Below are 19,855 nucleotides of genomic sequence, written 5' to 3'. Positions count from 1 at the left end.
AACAAAAAAAAACCTACAATGGCATTCTGGTCAAAAAATAATTGGTAAAATCATAAGATGCACAATTTTTTATCCTTGTACTGTCTTCTTTGTATAATATATATCTTTGGCATTAAAAACTGGATTCTTTGTAGATGGTGATATCTTTTACGATTTTGCCAGATTTCGCCAGGACCAGTACGGCTAGAATATTGTACCAATGGATTGGAAAGCTAATTTTTGTGCATCAAAACAATTGGAACACTGACTGACCAATGAACAGCTAGATTTAAGGCAGTGTGGCCTTTGATTGTGTAAAAAAAAAAAAAGAATTGAGGAACAGATGAACTAAGACTGACCCAAGAGACACTTTAAAATGATAGTAACTAGGCTGAGAGACTTGTGCACCTCTTATGGCTACCGACAACCACCGTTATTAACTTTAACTTTGATGTAATGACGATTAAATTTTTTTTAACTGCTTATTTCTTTCTCCTACTGTTGTTAAATTAAATATTGCAGTAGTAACTTTAATGCTCTGTATTTCTGCATGTTATACTAATTCAGTTCAGTAGACTGCAGCTGGAAGCTTTGTCTCCTACCATTTCTGGAATGGAGACCTACCCTGACGGGAATTCACAGTCGATTACGCTAGAGAGACAAAGACTTCGCACTTTGCTTACAAAGTTGTCCGAGACACAACTCACTCATTGCACACTAAGTTCCTTCTGAAATATGTTACAAATCTCTGGCCCTCCACAAGTGTTTGAAACCAGGGAATTGCATTTCAAAGCTGGACGACCCGTCTCATTCTTGCTTCATTCTTTTGCACCATTTCCATAGAAACTTTGGCTTCGTATAAAGGGATAGGTTCATCCAACAGAGGTCTAATTAAAAAAAAAAAAAAAAAGAGCCCGTCAGCAAAATAAAAGACCATTCCCTGGCCTGTTGGTACAGGCTTCACTCCTTTTCATTGAAAATCTTTTCTTCTTGGCAAAAGGAAATTTGAACAAGTCTGCAGACAGCATGGTAAACAATGTAGCTATGCAAGTGAGATAGAAAGAAAAAAAAAAAGTGAATACAAAGTTGTTTTCCTCCAAAGCAGCAGCTTCTTTGACATGGTTTCCAACTGCTTACCTCCCTTTGTGATACTTCCCTAATTATAATTACAATATTATTTAACGGATGTGACATATTGGGGCCCAACAATTTCCAGGTTTTTTTTTTTTTATGTTGTGTGGATTGGCATGCACTTTACAAGCATCCCTTGTCACAGCTCACAAAACAAGTTGCAAGTTTGGATGGTCGGAAAGGATTGCCAACATTTATCTATCTATATTGTTTTATACAGTGACACAGTCATCGAATATTAAACATTTATTTTCCTTGGTCCAAGGTCTAAAATATAGTTAGCTCATTTACAAATGCATGATAAGCAGAGTACAAGAAGGAAAAATAGACTTTCAAAATACCAACAATGTAAAAGTGAAGCTCAGCCAACAAAGCTGTAGGTGAAAATTATACATGTATATATTATTTGGGTAAGTTAAGAGCATTAGTGAACCTATAATTAAATGATTCTTTAAAATAAATGTAAGATAATCACTAATTTCAGTGAAAGAAGAAAATGTGCATTTTGCATTTGAACCAGGAAATGGGATTTACAAGCAGCTGGTAAAAACATCTACTATATCTTGTACGTGCAGCTTCATCATCTACAATTTCTGATCCTGCAACAATCATTTAACTGGTTTGTTTTACATAAGCGTAGGCCATATCATAGGAAAGCTTCCTGGTATCTCCCAAATTAAATTGGCTTGATACATTACAAAAATATTCCCCAAAATAAAAGTTTATAGCAGAAGGGATGCAGAAGTTTCCGGTAATTTCTCATAGACACCAAAACTAAGAGCCTGATTAACTACAGCAGTGGTCTCAACATTTTTTGTGTCATTGCACACCTGGCATATGGCTTACTTCATCCTGGCAAACCGTCACTTTCTTTATACACCCCCCCCCCCCCACCCTGGCATCATCACTCTTTCTTCTTTCCTCACCCTACCCCCCTGACATCATCAACTTCCCTTCCCTTCATTTCCTCACCCCTGAATCATCACCTTCTGCTCCTTTCCTTCTCCCTTCATCTCCCACTCCCTTCACATCATCATCAAGCAAGGGCCACGAAGGAAAGGCATAGAGCAAACTATCTTCCAGCCAGGCCTGTATGAAAGCATCTAGGTACGGAACAAATCACAGCCTGCGCCTGCTAAAAAGGTGGCAGCAGCAGGCTCCAAATCACTCTGGAATTCCCTCCAGACTCATTAACTTTCTGCGAGAGAAGCAGACAAGATCGCGCAACAGGAAGCAATCTGTAAAGCTGTTGCCACCGCCTCAAAGGCTTTCTTAAGAATAGCCTTAGTCCTATCACGTACATCCTTCAAAGCCGCTCCTCCCTCTACAGGAATAGGCATCCTCTTAAGAGATGGCACATACCTGTACATCCACTTTGGGAAAAGCAAAACGCTCTCACAGCCGGAGCCAGGGAGTACAGGTCTTCCAATGTCCGCCCCCCTTTAAAATTTGCCTTTGGGGCATCCCATTCCAGATCAATCAATTCTTGAATGGCATCCATTGCAGGGAAAAAAACAAGAAGCTTTACATAAGGAAACCAAAATGAGATTCTTCCTCAGCTCTGACATGTCATCCAAACCAGGGACACCCAGCTGTTTCAAGGTCTGGAAAATCAGGGTTGGCAGTTCATCTCTATAGTTTGATATGGTTTCAGCCCTGGAGGAATTTCCCCATCTTCCAGGGAATCAGGAAGAACCTCATCATCAGTGCCATCCGGATTCCTGTCGGGAACACCCTCAGGGAGCAGAGGTGAGCTCCGGTGCTTAAGCATAGGACTGGAAGAGGGAGAAGCCACCGGCTGAGGGTCCAACCGGACAAAAATGGAGGAAACTGAGGACTACGCCTGCAGAAAAGCTTATAAGCCTTGAAAAGATTCCACCCAAGTAAAGGCAACCGGGTCCAGACCAAGCCCAGAAGGAACTCTAGCTGGTCCCACAGAACTGCCCCTACCAGCGGAGAAGCCAGTCAAGGGAGAACCAAGATCTGGCATCCCCCCAGTCAAGGCCGTGACCAACGCCTCATCAGAATGGGAAGAGCCAGGTTTAGCAAAATCAGAGGAAGACAACTCTCCCTGAGCGTCTGAGCAGCGCTGACACAGGTTAGAAGCCAGGTCAGGCTGAGAAGCCCTAATATGACAGGCAACACAAATAGGAAGATGCTTAGGCTTCTTGCTTACTGGCACAATCACGGTGGTAAACGTGCATCTGAACGGCTCACGCTCAAAAGAGGAATGTGCACAAAAAAATAAGCACCTAGAAGAAAGTGCGGCAAAGCGCATGCACAATTTGTGAGCCAAGCTAAGCATGTGAACAGTAAAAAAAAAAAAAAAAATTGTGTACGTAAAAAGCGTGCCCAAAAACCGAGCGCACGTGTTCACAGAGCTGATGCACTGCGCACACAGACAGCCTTTAGAAGGCAGCAGAGCACGCACAGAACACGAAAAATGCCACCGCGGGCTACCACGTGGCGTGCAAGATAAAGCCTAAGTGAGGAGCCTAGCCCACTGGGAGCCGCTCAACCAGCCAGACTGCCTAGTTCCCCCAACCCCAATGGGAACGGGAACGAACATCGGTATGGCGTGCTGAGCACGGAGACCGGAAGAAGTCCTGAAACCCCTCTGTCTCTGATTCAAAGGTAAAACTTTTTTTTTTAAAAACCTTACTGGCTGAGTACAGAGAAAGTCTCCGTCTGTGGGGGGGAGAGGGCATCTGCTGTCACTGCCGTGCTCAGCCTCCAGCACTCGCTGCCTTTCAGCTGAACTAGTAGCTAGGTCCATGCTGGGAAACCCAGCTACCAGACCAACACACACCTCTGAGGGACCATGGAAATCACCTCAGGAATTCTCAACTGGGGGAGGGATCTTTTAGGTATCACCACAGGAGAGCGGGGCTTTCTTTTCTTGAATTTAGAATTTCAAATTTCTCCTTCCAAAAAGCTCGAAGCAATCCCCATAGTGAGATGCACGTCCACCATCTGCTGGAGACTGAGAATACTGGCAGGCTGGGGTCACTGCAGGGTTATATATACTGTGATATCAGCTTGCTCCGTCTCCATATGCTAGAAGGGGAGCATAATCCACTGCTCCTGAGTCCATCTGGCTACACGCTAGGAAATTAAATTTTGTCATTTCGGGACATTGATGCACTTCTTCCCACACATAGCCCCTCTTGTGAAAATATTTTACAAGGTAGCACGTGAATCTTTATATGTATGAAGTGTGTGGACATATAGTTTTACATCCATGATCAGCTAATAAGAAAGTTGAATTCCTGCCCACTTCAAAAAGTTATTGGATTCATATAAATTCCTAAGTCATTTGACGAGGTAGCAGTCTTACCTGAAGATACCAGCTGATAACTTCTCCATGACATCTTTTAATATATTTGAGAAAATTATTAAGGTAAATTACATAAATAGTGGCTATGCATTTATCTTGATTGATACAAGATTAAAATGACTTTGTTAGTAAATATTTATTTTTTATATACCAATATTCACCCAAGAGTATCACATCAGTTTTCATAGTATCTAGTGAGATAGTGTGATAACAGGTCATACTATCTTTACATTGAGACATTGTAAAATTACAGCGATGTAAGGCTTTGTAAAGTGTAACATTATAACATTGTAGAATAAAAGCGATTTATCTTAACAATATAACAGATAACGTTTGATTTGACTGTTGAGAGTTCTCATTGTGGGTTATGTGCAGGGTTAAAGTTCTGTTTGGTATTGTTTTTTGGGGATGACATGGGGTTAACTGTTAGCTGGGTAGGCTTTTTGGAATAGCCATGCTTTTAGTGATTTTTTTAGGTAACAGTAGAGTAGATTAAAGGAAACCCAAGTTCATTTTGCATAAAATTCTTCAGCGGTGATTTAGGGATGGGGAAGGCAAAAACAAACAAAAAAAAAAAACCCCACACTTGTCACAGACATCTTTGTCCTTATAGGAAGTTCTATGAAACCTCCCACCCTGAAAATGGCATTTCCCTGGATCAACATGCAAAGTCTAAGCACATTATACAAACTGATCTTTCTGTCCCTTAGAACTCATTCTGCTGCCTGATATTCCTCTATCATCTCTATTTCTGGTCTTATTTCTTGTTCCTAGATCTCCTTGCTTTTGGTCCTATTTTTCATGTTTACACTTTTATTGTAGTCACATCTACATTCTAAAAGTTTCCTATACAGCACTGGCACTTCAGTTTGTCGAGCAATCTACAAGCTCTATATCTATCTGTGTTATGCCTTCAAGGGTTTCTGATAAAGATCAGTACAACAGTACCAAGACAGGAACCTCTGTACCATAACAGCACTCCCACATTTGGGGGATTATAACAGCAAAACTATAGAACAGCTGAAACTATTTAAAGGGGATATCTCACTAACTGGAATGCTCCTAGGGTACCACATTTTCTAGGTAGGGTTCAGAGAGGCCAATTAGCACCTGTTTGGAACATAAACTAGTTAATGGTATCATTTTATTTATAATGGGAAAATAAATTGTCCTAAAGGTTTTCCCCTTGTATCAAAATGTTTGGAAATGGAAGAATTAAAAAAAAAAAAAAAGGTCTTCGATTCCATTAATATCACTGCAATCTTAACTATGTAATCTAGGCAAAGAAAATCCCTTTCACTAGTGGTAAAACACAGAAGACAACATATATCAATATTGCTCCTCTCCCATCAGTTGGGGTTTGTTTTGTTATATAGAAACTGTTTATTTAGTAAAATACACAGGCACATAATTACTAATGTGTACAGGAGATAACAGAAAAAGAGTACATCATCACGTCAATGTACTGTCAACTGTTAAGTGATTTGTAAACTGGGGACATCCAACAACATATCTATGAACAGACCATAATCAAAGATCTCAGAATGATCTTCAAGAATGCCGCCTCCAGCATCAGTAAGAGCCCCAAACTGAACTGTAAAAGTTCCAATTTATCTTTAAGCATATAGCTAATTTTTTCAAGTAACGCTGTTTCTGCAATTGTATTAAACCATTGAGGCAAAAGAACAAAAAGACCCACGCTTCCAAATTTGGCTCTGGAAGCAGTCAGGCTTTATGCCACAATTCCAAATCTGGAGGAAAAAAAGTAATAGGAAATAAATGGGCAAACAAAGGAGTTATGGGAGATACATATGTTTGCCAACTCTCATGAGAGACTTCTTAGGACATTAAAAAGTCATGGGATGGGGCAGTGTCCTATTGTGGGTTGCCAACAGGTTAAAAACTAGAAAACAGAGTACGGCTAAATGGTAAATTTTCCCAGCGCAGAAAGGTGAGTAGTGGGAAATCCCCAGGGATCCAATCTGGGACTGATGCTTTTTAATATATTTATAAACGACCTGGAAATAGGAACGAGTGAAGTGATCAAATTTTCAGATGACACAAAATTATTAAAAGTTGTTAAATCACAAGAGGATTGTGAGAAATTGCAAGAGAATCTTACAAAACTAGGAGATGGGGCATGCAAATGAAATTTTAATGTGGACAAGTGCAAAGTGATGAACTTAGGAAAGAGTAACCCAAATGCAAAGTTCTAAATTAGTTGAAACTAATCAGGAAAAAGATCTAGGCATCATTGTAGATAATACATTGAAATCATCTGCTCAGTGTGCAGAAGCAGCCAAGAAAGCAAATAGAATGCTAGGAATTATTAGGAAAGGAATGGAGAATAAAACAAAGAATACCATAATGCCTTGGTATTGCTCCATGGTGTGACCTCATCTTGAGAATTTTGTGCAGTTCTGGTCACCACATCTCAAAAAAGAAATAGCAGAATTAGAAAAGGTACAGAGAAGAGCGATCAAAATGATAAAGGGGATGGAATGATTCTCCTATTAGGAAAGGCTATAAGGTTAGGATTTATCAGCTTGGAGAAGAGACAGCTGAGGGGAGATACGCTAGAGGTTTATAAAATAATGAGTGGAATGCAACAAGTAAATGTTAATCAGTTGTTCCCTGTACGTACCGGATCAGTCCAGACTCCTGGGTTGTGCCTCCGCACCAGCAGATGGAGACAGAGCCAAACTTGTCAGGCTCCCCCAATATATACCAGGGTGCCACCCACAGCCTGTCAGTATAACTCTGTCTCCAGCAGATGGTCAGATGCCTAACCCACAGTCTTGCCTGATTCAATTGGGTGTTGGTGTATAGGTGGGCTAGTTAGGTTTTGTTTTCTTCCCTCTCCTTGTCGTAAAGTTTACAAAAAAAAAAAAGGGAGATGTTTATTTTCTTGCAGGTTCTCCAGAGGATTGGGCCTGAGCCTCCCAGGGGGTTGCTAGGTCCTGAGGGGGCCATCCCCCCTGGTAGTAGGCTGCTGTGGCCAAGGGTCGAGGACCCTGCAGGTGAGAACCGGCCCAGCCGAGGTGATACCGGGGAGCCCGGCTCACTCACCCCAACCAGGCCGCTTCAGCACCCGCCGGGGGACAGCATCACTTAAAAAAAAAAAAAAAGGTGAGGTAAGTTATAACACAAAATTCTTTCTAAGTCTTTAACCTGAGATGGTTTTTTATTGATGTAGGTGCCGGCTTTAATTAAACATCATTCTGTTTGGGAAGATGAAGTTTCACCAGGGTCATATGTCTCCATGTCAACGCAAGTAATAATACTGTTTCATTACTTTTATGTTTATACTTTTGGACGTTGCTAAATGTTTAGCAGTTATGGAAAAAAAAAGTGTGTGTTAAAAATCAGGCATACTACTAAATGGTACTGGATAATAAGTATTTTTTATATGTTTAGAAGGCACCTTGTTCCAAATGGTTATTTGCAGTACTCTAATCTCTGTTTTAGATGCTTAAACGCTTTCCAAATATTGTGATGTTTGATGTTACATCGTGCAATGTTTGTTTTTATTTTTTTTAACCTGCTCTCTCCATTAACAGCTACTTTGATTTATTGTAAATATATATAAAAAAGAAGGTGCAGGGTGCATGTCTTTGAATCAAAATACTGTGATGTAAAGTCATGACATTCTTGGAATGTCTTTCAAACTTTTAATTTCGTATCAACTGCACCGTCACTGGGTATCCTAGGTGTATTCTGCCCAAGGGTCATAAAGGGATTCTGTCAAAGTTATTCTCTATTCCTTTAACCACAACACACCGAGGGAAGGGAGGAGCAGAAGCCACCCAAATCAAATCCTAAGATGTCCCCTGCTCCCTCCCCGACGGGTCCGTGGATCACTGGATATACCATCTCTTAAAAATCAACACATTCAGTAGTCGCTTCCAATGCCCAGTGTCCAAATGTAGACTCAGCACTGTCCAATGGACTCATCCACTGTCCAATGGACATTGGAAGCGACTACTGAATGTGTTGATTTTTAAGAGATGGTATATCCAGTGATCCATAACATTTATAGCATTTTTGGGTTGATGTGACTTTTTGTTTAAATTATTTAAGCTGTTTTGCACATGTTATAGCTTACTATTCAGCGACTGTTACTGTATTTTTGAATGGTATATTTATGCACATTTTTGATTAATGGGGGAATATGTAATCAAACATTTGTGGGCATTATACATTGTATGATGTGTTATTTTAATGGTTGTGATTGAATGGTGTGTATCTGGAGAGTGTGTGAGCTAGATAGTATTTATTGTCTAGTAGTCAATATTTTTATTATATGGTCTCATGAATAAAAATGTTTGCACAGATTTATGTTTGACGTGTTATAAGATTTGTGTGTTCTCTTATATGGTTGTTATGGGATAAATGAAGGGCATCCCTGTATAGGTAGACATACCGTGAACTTCGGATCTACTGATAGTAACTTACAGCCATTTCCATACCAGTTGGAAAGGAAGTACAGTCACACTGGAAGTGATGGCTGGAGGCAAAGATGTAGCCAGAGTCTGCAACACTGCACTAGATGTAAGGGGTGACAACCAATTGTCATAATGCGTAACAGAGGATCGGTATCCCGTATTATAAAAGGGGTGCCCCTTTACTGCACAGTGTGTTGTCCCCATATGGTAGCCCGTAACCTAATGCCCTAGTGATGGATTTACCAGTTACCATATATCTCCCAACAGATGGCTCAGCGCTTCCCCAGCTCCCCTCCCCCCCCCCCCCCCCTACCCCTAATTCCCCAACTTTTTTCCCATAAGCCACGTGCGTCCTCCATAAAAGGGAGGAATGAGACCACCTGATTGAGACCTGACAGATATACTTCGCTGGCTTTAACCAAACACATGTTAACAGAATGATATCCATATTAAACCATGGAACATCTGACAAACATACTGTTGCATGATAGGGGACTTGGATAGAAAAGAGAGCCCAAAGAGAAAGAGAAGCTAGTAGTTTCCCAGTTCCTCTTTAGTCCACCTTCTCATGAATAAATTGTTGCACAGCTTCAACAGAATCAAAACTTTGCCAAGTTCCTTTATATTCCATACGCAGTCAGTCGGGACATTGAAGTGTAAATTTCAACTTCCTATTGAAAAGATCCGAACAAATTGGAAAGAATTCCCTGCATTTAGCTGACACCAAAGCTGAATAATCTTGAAAAATCATTATTCTGCTGTCTTCATAAGTCAGATGTGTGCTCCTGCTTGCATTATGGCTGTTTTATGACAAAAATTCAAAAAACGGGCAATTACTACCCTGGGCTTGGTGGCCTCCGGTTTTCGGGTCCTTACTCTGTGCTGCAATTGCTAGGCCTGCCAGCTCAGTCAGGCCTAGCAATTGGAGCAATCAGGTTTTTCTCTTTTTTTTTTTTTTTTAAATTTAGTGTTTATTGAGAAAAGCACAGACAACTTATAGATAAAACATTGAACAATAACATGGCTAGACAGATAAACAAATGGCCCAATGTCTAATCATTGAACATTAAGCAGAAAGTTTAACTGGGCATCCGGAAGCAAACTAAACATCCGCCTTCTTCTCTAACTGTGCCCTTCCCCTCCCCCCTTTTTCTTAGTTATCCCCTTGTTTCCCCCCCCAATCCCTTCCCAAAATAACATCAGTCACAGATAGGTATTACAGAGTTATCCTCCCTTGGGCCCACAAAGCTGTTCCAGACTGATTTGAAGTATCTTCTGAAAGCTGTACCTCATCTCCTTGTATATAATTTAGTCTCTGCTAAACTATCTTTATTTCCTCTGATCCCAGTTCAATAGTCCTTGTTAATTGTAACTGCTTTCTTGGACACGTTATCTCTGTTTTGATGTATTTATTGCACCCCTGTTTATTTGTAAACCAGCATGATGTGATCGCTTCATGAATGCCGGTATATAAAAACCTTAAATAAATAAATCAATAAATCACCCAAAAGGGGGCCCGATTGAGTACCAGTGCACTTCAGCTAGGCTTCCCGAGCTTACAAAGTTACTCCCTTAGCTCCGCTGTACCCGGTCAAGTACCGGTTTAATGGGGACCAAATTCTAATAAACTTAGAGAACGAGTCACGCCTGAGTGCCATGAGCTGTTCCATATAGCTTATCTGTCTCAATTTAGTGTACAGCTGCGATAAACCTGGTGGGTCCACATCCTTCCAATGCGCTGCGACCAACAACCGAGCGGCAGTCGCAATAAAAGTAAACATGTGGTGTGGCTCTTCCTCTAAGGCTGGATATGGAATCCCCAGTAGCCAATAACCTGCCTGCAATGGTATCTGGACCCCCAAGACTGAGTTTCTCGTGTGTTGACACTGTGCCCAAAACTGCTGGATCCGGGGACACTGCCACCCCTTGTGCCAAAAAGTACTTCTGTGTGAGCATTGCCGCCAACATAGGGGAGACCGGCCAGGTATCCAGCGTGCCACTCGTGCCGGAGGGTAGTGCCACCGGTACAATAACTTATAACTGTTTTCCATCATGGACGCGGACATTGAATACCGTCCCAGCATCCGAAAGCACTCCTCCCATTTATCCATGCTCCACTGTGTCCAGAGGTCTCTCTCCCCCAAGCCAGCATGTGAGCAGATTTCTGCCGTGTATTGTTAATAAGCAATTGGTACATTTTTAAAATACCTTTTTGTACCCGGCCTACCAAGATACAGTACCCCTCAAAAGGCGAGCGAGGACTCTGTAGGTCCTGTCTAAGGCCCGCCAAGGACAAAAAAAATGCCTAAAGTTGCACGTAAGCTAAGAAATCCTTATTTGGCAAGTCATTAACAGATTGTAAGTCAGAAAAAGGAACTATCCCCTGATTCCATAGTTGGCCAAAATTAGTCAGGCCATGGACCTCCCATTGTCGAAAAACTAAATTTTCCTGTCCCATTGGGAATTCACGGATGTGTCATATATGTGTCACCCCTCCTTTTTGTGCTTAGTTTGAGCCCCTGGTCAAACCAATATGACCCCTAGGTCAGTTGTGGTGGGAAACAATACAAGATTACTTTATATGCAGATGTTGTTATTTTATCTCTCCAACAGCCTATGGTATCGGTCCCAGCTGCAATGTCCCTGATTGAGAACTATGGGAGACTATCTGGCCTCAGTGTCAACCCAGACAAATCAGAGGTTCTCCCAGCTCATTTTTCTCCTGAGCTATTGCACTCTGCTAAACGGGTTTTTCCATATAAATGGATACGGGGTCCTATCTGTTATCTTGGCATTAATCTGGGATTAGAGCCTGATCATCTTGTGCGACTAAACTATGACCCTTTGATTCACTCCCTGAAGGGGGGAGTTAGATAATTGGGAGCGGCTGAATCTTTCGTGGATTGGTTGGATGGCCGTGATCAAAATGACCTTGTACCTAAAATCAGTTACCTGTTTCAGGCGCTTCCTTGCCTACTCCTGGCAGGGATAATGCGACCCCTCCAGCGTAAGATATTTGCCTTTGTGTGGCATAAATGCCCGCCCTGGGTAGCGAGACAGATCCTGTACCAATCACATAAAGAGGGAGGTTTAGGATTACCTTCATTACCACATTATTATGTGGCCTCTCAATTATAGTATATATTTGATGGTCATGAATTAAACTCTCCAAAGCAGTGGGTCCTGGTAGAGCAGACATTGATTGGGGTAGTCCCCTCTGCAGGCTATTTTTTGGCCTCTGAGCTATAACACCCGAAAGTTGGCCTTACTACCTCCGAGCCTTCAAACTACCCTCACTATATGGAAAAGGTGGAAAGCAACCAGGTTTCTAACAATTTTGCTAGCTCTCTGTCCGGTACGGCTTCGGGGATCCCTACTAACCTTAAATTGTTTCTCCTGGATCTATTTTCAAGATCCTCAACTTTGTCTTCCAGGGTAGCCACTTTTTTTTTTTTAATCAGCGTTTCCTGTTTTTGCAACACGTGCTGGCTCCTCCGTCTCTACATCCGCAAGCCGTTGCTGCATGTCGGCGACCTGATTTTTAATCTCCTGCAATGTTTCATTCCCCACAGTGATTTTATTAGCAAGGTCAGTGAAATGCGGTTCCAGGGCCTTTACAACCGCCAGTGTAACTTCCCCGACTAGGTCTGGCTTGTCCGTTGGCGTGCCAGGACTTGCGGGTCCGGCAGCCATCTTGGCGTCCGGGTGCCAACCCACTGTCTTTTCTTTTCATTGTGGCTTTGCCGCCATCTCAGGGTCGCCGCTGGTAAAAAAAAAAAATCTAGGGTAGTTTGGAATGACCCAGAGTCGGTTGGGGCCGCCACAGTGTGCGCTTAATGCCCGAAAAAAACCGGCAGGGGAGCCGGGAGTGCAGTAAGCCTGCTGCCTACCTGCTCATCAGGTCACGTGGTCTCTACTAATGTCAATTTTATTATGAATACGTCTGAATATGTCTGTAACACCTCCACTAACCCCAACCCACCTCCCAAAAATTCACCCCGATTCAAAGTGCCCCTCTATAGTAGTACATATACAGAGTGTCAGACTGATTTTATACAGGGTATCTCTCTCTCTCCCTCCCTCCTTATTCTTAAAATTCGCATTGCTTGTGCACGGCCATTTTTGCGTGAGCAATGCTTTTAAGATCTACCTCAATGTGTGAAATTATTTGGATGAGCTCAACAAATTCTATTAAGACTGTTCGTACCTGGTAAATAAAATAAAGCAGCCAAGCTGTGACCAAATGTCGCTTCCAGGTCACGCCAGCCTTGATCCTTACCCTTCCCACCCCAGCTCCATCCATGCTCATAGGCTAACCAGCCGAGATGCACGATAATATAAGAAAAAATGAAGGATCTTTAAACCACCACAGACTCTTGGTAACTGTAAAGTAGCCATACTAAGCTTCTGGTGCAATATAAAAGATCGGAACTCAGAATGGAAATGGCTGCACCAGTTCACATATTCTGCACCATGCACAGTATGCTACAAGCTTTCCAAAACCGGGCGTAGACAGTGGAGGGAAGAAAGAGAGTATTTTTGGTGAGGGGAAGACAGAATATGCACCCCTAAAAAACAGTTGTGGGGCACAAGTCACGATGCCAATATTATTTCCTAATGTTCTGCCTTTTTAGGTACAGTAAGTTCTAAGCGATCTCAGCAAAGGTAATGATAGAAATGTATCTTTCAGCTGAAAGAACTGCAGAGAGCTCAGCAGGAAAGCATCAAAGAATGTCTGTCTTAGAACCACACCTACAATTGTTTAATGGTGAAAATCCTACTGATAAACAAATGTGCCCCAAAAACAATAAAAGATATACACTAATTAGTGATACTCTGCATGGAGGTTTCCTTGCTCTATTTTCCACCAAGCAGTGCTTGGTATCTAACAAAAGGATATGAAGGTATTTTCCCTGCTGAACACTGGACAAATTCCAGACTTCATCATTCAGGAATGAAACCGTGGCTCCTTTCAGGAACAAACAATGACTATCAGGAGGGTCCAGCTTTAAAAGCAAAATGATTATACTCAAAATCGATAGGATTTTAATTTGCAATACAACACAGGCTAACATATCCCCTCTGTAATAAAAAGTAAAAGACTACCCTTCAGCCTGCCCAGGGACGATTGATCTAGAACTTCCAGTTTAGATCTGGTAATTAAAATCCTTGTTTTACACAGTCAGCTACTGTGCAGAGAAAACTAAACTATTGTTTCCACAGTCAATATCACCACTCATTAGATGGCAACTAAACTATTGTCAGCTGTCTGGTGTCATCAATTACAGAAACCACTCCCCCCATCCTAAGGTTGGATTTTTTTTTTTAATTCTACTTTCTCTGTGCAGTACAGATTCTATAAAGATGTGAATTATACCAGTAAGCTGAACAGCTATGACCTGACACCCAACACAGAGGCAACCTGGAGAACAAAACAGGCACCCTTTCTCCATTACCTGGAGATCAGCTACGGTGGTCACCCAGTGGCTTCCAACAGCCAAGAGCATGAGAATGTCATGTTTGTGTGGCAGCAGTCTCGGCTTCAGAAGGGAAACATCTTCAGATCTGTACAGTCTCACTGTGGCAGAACATAAAATAAAAATAGGGAAAACAAAAGTCAAAACATGCAGTGCTCCCCAGAATGAATCCGCTGAAATCAAGGCTGCTTTTTCTTTTGTTCAAAACAAAAAGGAAAGAAGTAGAAGTATTATGCACTTGGTTTAAAATTCAACAAAAATGTGTAAAGATAAAAAAAGAGAATGGGCCATCAGAGTACAATTCAAAAGCACACAAAACAATGGTAATATCAACCAGCTGCTCACTGACATGCACCTTGCTCTTAATCCACAAAAAACTGAACTCCTTATCATTTCCAACAAACATCCCTCTCCCGCCATCCCCCTTGGGTACTCCTCCACGTCATTCCCCTCCCACACCCATAGCCTTGGTATCCGTATTGACAACCAGCTCTCTCTCAAACCCTTCATTAAATCTATCCTAAGTGACTGCTACTTCAAACTACAAACCATCAAGAAACTCAGACCTCTCCTATACTTCACTGATTTTTGTACAGTACTACAGTCTATTATATTTTCCAAAATAGACTACTGTAACTCACTCCTCCTTGGCCTACCTGCCACACACACCAGACCATTACAACTCTTGCAGAATGCCTCAGCACGCATCCTTACTAATGCCAGAAAACGTGACCACATTACCCCTACCCTCATCAAACTCCACTGGTTGCCAATACAATCTCGCATCCTTTTCAAAGTTCTTTCCCTTATACATAAAAGCATCAACAATGAAAACACTGACTGGATAAACCCCCCTCTACTTCCTCGCACCTCCACCAGACCAACTCGTCCTGCCCTCCAAGGAACTCTCCGTACCCCCTCTATCAAATCCACTAAACTAACTACTACAATGAATAGAGCGTTTTCACTGGCCAGCCCCACCCTATGGAACTCCATGCCCCCAGATTTACGCACCGAGTCTTCCACTCCTAAATTAAAAAAAAAAAGCTAAAAACCCGGCTGTTCCTACAGGCCTACCCTTCATGCGATTTCCACCCGCCTGACAGCCCACAGAGCTGCAGTTAGTACCACCAAACTGAATTACCTATTACAATATTCTACCACCTCCCCTTGTGTCAACAATTATTTAGGCTTCTCATCCCTCTCTCCCCACCCCCCCTGCTAAAACTATATCTGTTACACTACTCCTTTAAGATTATGTTCACGCGCAAATCCTGTAACACTCTTTCCTTCCCAGATATTCATTCCAAGGACTCCGTTTCTAACCAAATCATGGTCTACATACCATTGAATCCTGTAAATAGTTTCTCAGTTATCCCGGTTATCTTGTTATGGTTAATTATTGTACACTTTGTTCCTGTTCTATGTAATGGCATTGCCAATCAGTTATAATTTATATGTAAACCGATACGATGTGCAAACGGCTGTCGGTATATAAAATTCTCTAAATAAAAAAATAAATAAATAATGCTTCCCATGTCAATTACAAATGTTTTGTAGACATCATTACTTTCACATTTCTTTTAGTTGCTCCCTTGCATCCCTGTTAGTAAGGAGGTTCACAAATTACCTCAGATATTCTGGCTCTACTAGGTTCATACTAGCAAATAACCTTACACAATCCCCCTTACCCACCCCCTCAACACACTACAAACTAACCAGGATCCATTTGTGATGCTCATCCTAACATGGCTGATCCAGAGAGCAAGATTATTTACTGAAGAACAATGCCTTAACAGTCACATTTTGAACTGATAAAGGGAGAGTATTAGACTCGCCATTGGTATTTTGGAAATATACGCACTGCATAAGAGGAAATGGGTGCTTTAAAGCTCCCATTATTTATTACAGCTCGGTCTCAGTATCAATAGACAAACATGGTGAAATTACTTCTTACCTGATAATTTCCTTTCCTTTAATACAGTCAGACCAGACCAGTGGGTTATACATGCCAACCAGCAGATGGAGACAGAAATCAACAGGCTCGATGAGGTCACTCCTCATTATACCTCCCTGCTGACCCTAGTCTGACAGCATTCTTGTAACAAGCTAATTGTGGACAAGTTCTATACTATCAACTATCAACCATATTATTGGTTAAAGTGAATTTTTTTTTTTAACCAGTGGACTTCCAGAAGAATAAGGAAGCAGAAACAAAGGGAGAATGGCAACAGTAAACCAAAAATAACTAACCTGCAGTGAAGTTTATAAATTTATTCTGGTTCTCAACTCTGCTTACATGCCTACAAACAAATCCCCCTGCAAGGCACAGTGTATAAACCTTCCAAAACAATGGCAGCACAGGGAGGTCCCTGGCCTGGCCTAACTGTATTAAAGGAAAGGAAATTTTCAGGTAAGAAATAATTTCACCTTCCTCGTCATCCAGTCAGATCAGGCCAGATAAGTCAGATATACCCATGCTACTTTCTCAGAGCAGGATGCTGCCCTAGTCCCTCGCAACATCACAGAGGCGAACGAGGCCTTCCCATGAACTCTAACATCCATGTGGTAATGCTTAGGAAAGGTATGCAAAAAAATGACCATGTTGCTGCTTTACAGGTTTCCAAGGGCAAGACCAAACAACTCCACCCAAGAAACTGCCTTGTGAAATTAGGCAAGGGAGAAATGGAATTTGCATAGACTGCTGTAATTACCTCTTTAATCCAGCGCACTATTGTAGACCTAGAGGCTGCCTCCCTCTTCCGCATTCCACCTGCAGAACAAAGATAAACAGAGCACCTGAAGGCGCTAGTGACCTTGAGGAGACATATTTTAAAATATCTCATGTCCAAGAGAAGAAGGAGCGAACAGTCCTCAGAATCCATCTGCCTGTTAAATGAAGGCAAAGAGGCTGACTGATTCAACTGAAAACCTGAAACGACTTTCAGAAGGAAGGAGGGAACTGTATGAATCTGGACACATTTCTTTGGAATCAGTAAGAAAAGCTCCATACAAAACAGTGCTCAGATACCCTCCAAGCTGAACAAATAGTGACTAGGAAGACAGTCTTCAACATGAGATTTTAGCAAAGCTTTTGATACGGTCCCGCACAGGAGGCTGGTGAATAAAATGAGAAGCTTAGGAGTGAGTGCCGAGGTGGTGGCCTGGATTGCAAACTGGTTGACGGACAGAAGACAATGTGTGATGGTAAATAGAACTTACTCTGAAGAGAGAGCGGTGTTAAGTGGAGTGCCGCAAGGATCGGTGTTGGGACCGGTCCTGTTCAATATCTTTGTGAGCGACATTGCAGACGGGATAGAAGGTAAGGTTTGTCTTTTTGCGGATGACACTAAGATCTGCAATAGAGTGGACACGCCGGAAGGAGTGGAGAGAATGAGACGGGATCTAAGGAAGCTGGAAGAGTGGTCGAAGATATGGTAGCTGAGATTCAATGCCAAGAAGTGCAGAGTCATGCATATGGGGTGTGGAAATCCAAAAGAAATGCATTCAATGGGGGGTGAAGGGCTGATGTGCACGGAGCAGGAGAGAGACCTTGGGGTGATGGTGTCTAATGATCTGAAGTCGGCGAAACAATGTAACAAGGCGATGGCTAAAACCAGAAGAATGCTGGGCTGCATAGAGAGAGGAATATCAAGTAAGAAAAGGGAAGTGATTATCCCCTTGTACAGGTCCTTAGTGAGGCCTCACTTGGAGTACTGTGCTCAGTTCTGAAGAGCGTATCTCCGAATGGACAGAGATAGGATGGATGCGGTCCAGAGAAGGGCGACCAAAAAGGTGGAGTGTCTTCATCGAATGACTTATGAGGAGAGATTGAAGAATCTAAATATGTACACCCTGGAGGAAAGGAGGAGCAGAGGTGATATGGTACAGACTTTAGATCATTAAAACCTTTCAAGTATCTGAAAGACAATGACAAACCTTTTCAGTTGGAAAAAAATCAGCAGAACCAGGGGTCATGATTTGAAACTCCAGGGAGGAAGACTCAGAACCAATGTCAGGAAATATTTCTTCACTGAGAGGGTGGTGGATGCCTAGAACGCCCTTCCGGAGGAAGTGGTGAAGACCAAAACTGTGAAGGATTTCAAAGGGGCATGGGATAAATACTGTGGATCCATAAAGTCTAGAGCAGGGGTTGGGAACCCATGGCTTGCGAGCCAGATATGGCTCTTTTGAGGGCTGCATCTGGCCGCAGACAAGTGTCGCCACACTTTCCCGCTGACCCAGCTGCTCCCCGGTCCTCCTCCACCCGGGTTTAAAATGCTGTCAGCCCGGGAGGAACGCGGCAGGACAGCTGGAGTCAGCGGCACCGGCATGCTCTCTTCTTCCCGCCCCCCCCCCCCCCCACGGCCCGGAAGAGGAAGTGGAGAGTATCGGGTGCGTGCGCGGGAAGAAGAGACCATGCTAGTGTGGTCAGCGTCGGTCCGACGAAAAGAAGACTGCAGCGCGGCTCGGAGGAAAATAAAGAAGAGCTTCAACCGCGGCTGATGGGACTCCTCCTCCGCGAGGGCTGAAAATGAAGGAGGTTAGCGTTGGGAGGAGGCTGCTGCTGCCGCAGCCCTCGCGGAGGTGAAGTCCCATCGGCCGTGGTTGAAGCTCTTCATTTTCCTCCGAGCCGCGCTGCAGTCTTCTTTTCTTCGGGCCGATGCCAAGCGCACTAGCGTGGCCTCTTCTTGCCGCGCACGCACCCGATACTCTCCACTTCCTCTTCCAGGCCGCGGGGGGGGGGGGCCCTCTGTGTGTGTGTGTGAGAGATTGCATGTATGTGAATGATTGAGAGCCTGTACATGTGAAAGAGAGTATGTCTGTGATTGAGAGCCTGCCTGTGAGAGAGAGAGAGCATGAATGTAAGTTTACCACTGGGAACCTGTATGTGTAAGTTTGTGATTGAAAACCTGTTTGTGTGAAAGAGTATGTGTGTATGATTGAGATCCTTTGTGTGTGAGAGAAATCATGTGTATGTATGATTAAGAGCCTGTGTGTATAAGTAAGAGAGAGACCATGTGTGTCTGTGTGTGACTGAGAGCTGATTTAGGTGAGGGAGCATGTGAGTATGTGATTGAGAGCCTGTGTGTAAATGAGAGAAAGAGAGGACATGTTTGTAAGCATGTGAATGAGAGTCTGTGTGTGAGAGAAAAAGACAGCATGTATTTATGTGCCTGTGTGTGTGTGTAAGCGTGAAAAGATAGACAGCATGTGTGTAAATATGTAATTAAGAGCCTATAAGTGAGAGAGAAAAAACATGTGTATATGTGAGTACTGAGAGCATGTGTGTATAGGTGTGTCATTGAGAGCCAGTGTGAGAGAGAGCGCTGGTATGTGACTGAGAGAGGAGAGTTCCAAGCAAACCACCCCACCTCCTGCTAATTCAGAACAATCTCAGGACACCTGGATATCAAACGTTCCCAGGTATGCAGAGCAAAAAAATTTTTGTATCCTTATTATTTTTCATTACTGGGTCTTTGTGT

At 42.7% G+C, this 19,855-nt stretch overlaps 1 protein-coding gene across 3 annotated transcripts in view; it reads right to left on the bottom strand.

The window, feature by feature from the left end:
• Positions 1-447: 447 nt before the first annotated feature.
• The window catches only part of CRYZL1 (crystallin zeta like 1), a 138,860-nt gene continuing 119,452 nt past the window's right edge, over positions 448-19,855 (bottom strand). For 2 of the 3 annotated variants that reach the window (XM_029603541.1, XM_029603542.1), the window contains 4 exons: positions 14,349-14,470; positions 13,793-13,898; positions 4,448-4,493; positions 448-866 (listed from right to left, as the gene is read on the bottom strand). In XM_029603541.1, coding sequence (XP_029459401.1) covers positions 767-866; positions 4,448-4,493; positions 13,793-13,898; positions 14,349-14,470 — 374 coding nt within the window. In that variant the 3' untranslated portion in view covers positions 448-766. The remainder of the gene's footprint in view (positions 867-4,447; positions 4,494-13,792; positions 13,899-14,348; positions 14,471-19,855) is intronic. The other variant, XM_029603543.1, reaches the window with a different exon arrangement.

The sequence above is a fragment of the Rhinatrema bivittatum genome, chromosome 5 (genome assembly GCF_901001135.1).
Source record: "Rhinatrema bivittatum chromosome 5, aRhiBiv1.1, whole genome shotgun sequence".
Taxonomy (NCBI): Eukaryota; Metazoa; Chordata; class Amphibia; order Gymnophiona; family Rhinatrematidae; genus Rhinatrema; species Rhinatrema bivittatum.
The sequence above is the reverse complement of the archived record's forward strand: the minus strand, read 5'-3'. Positions and strand labels throughout refer to the sequence as shown.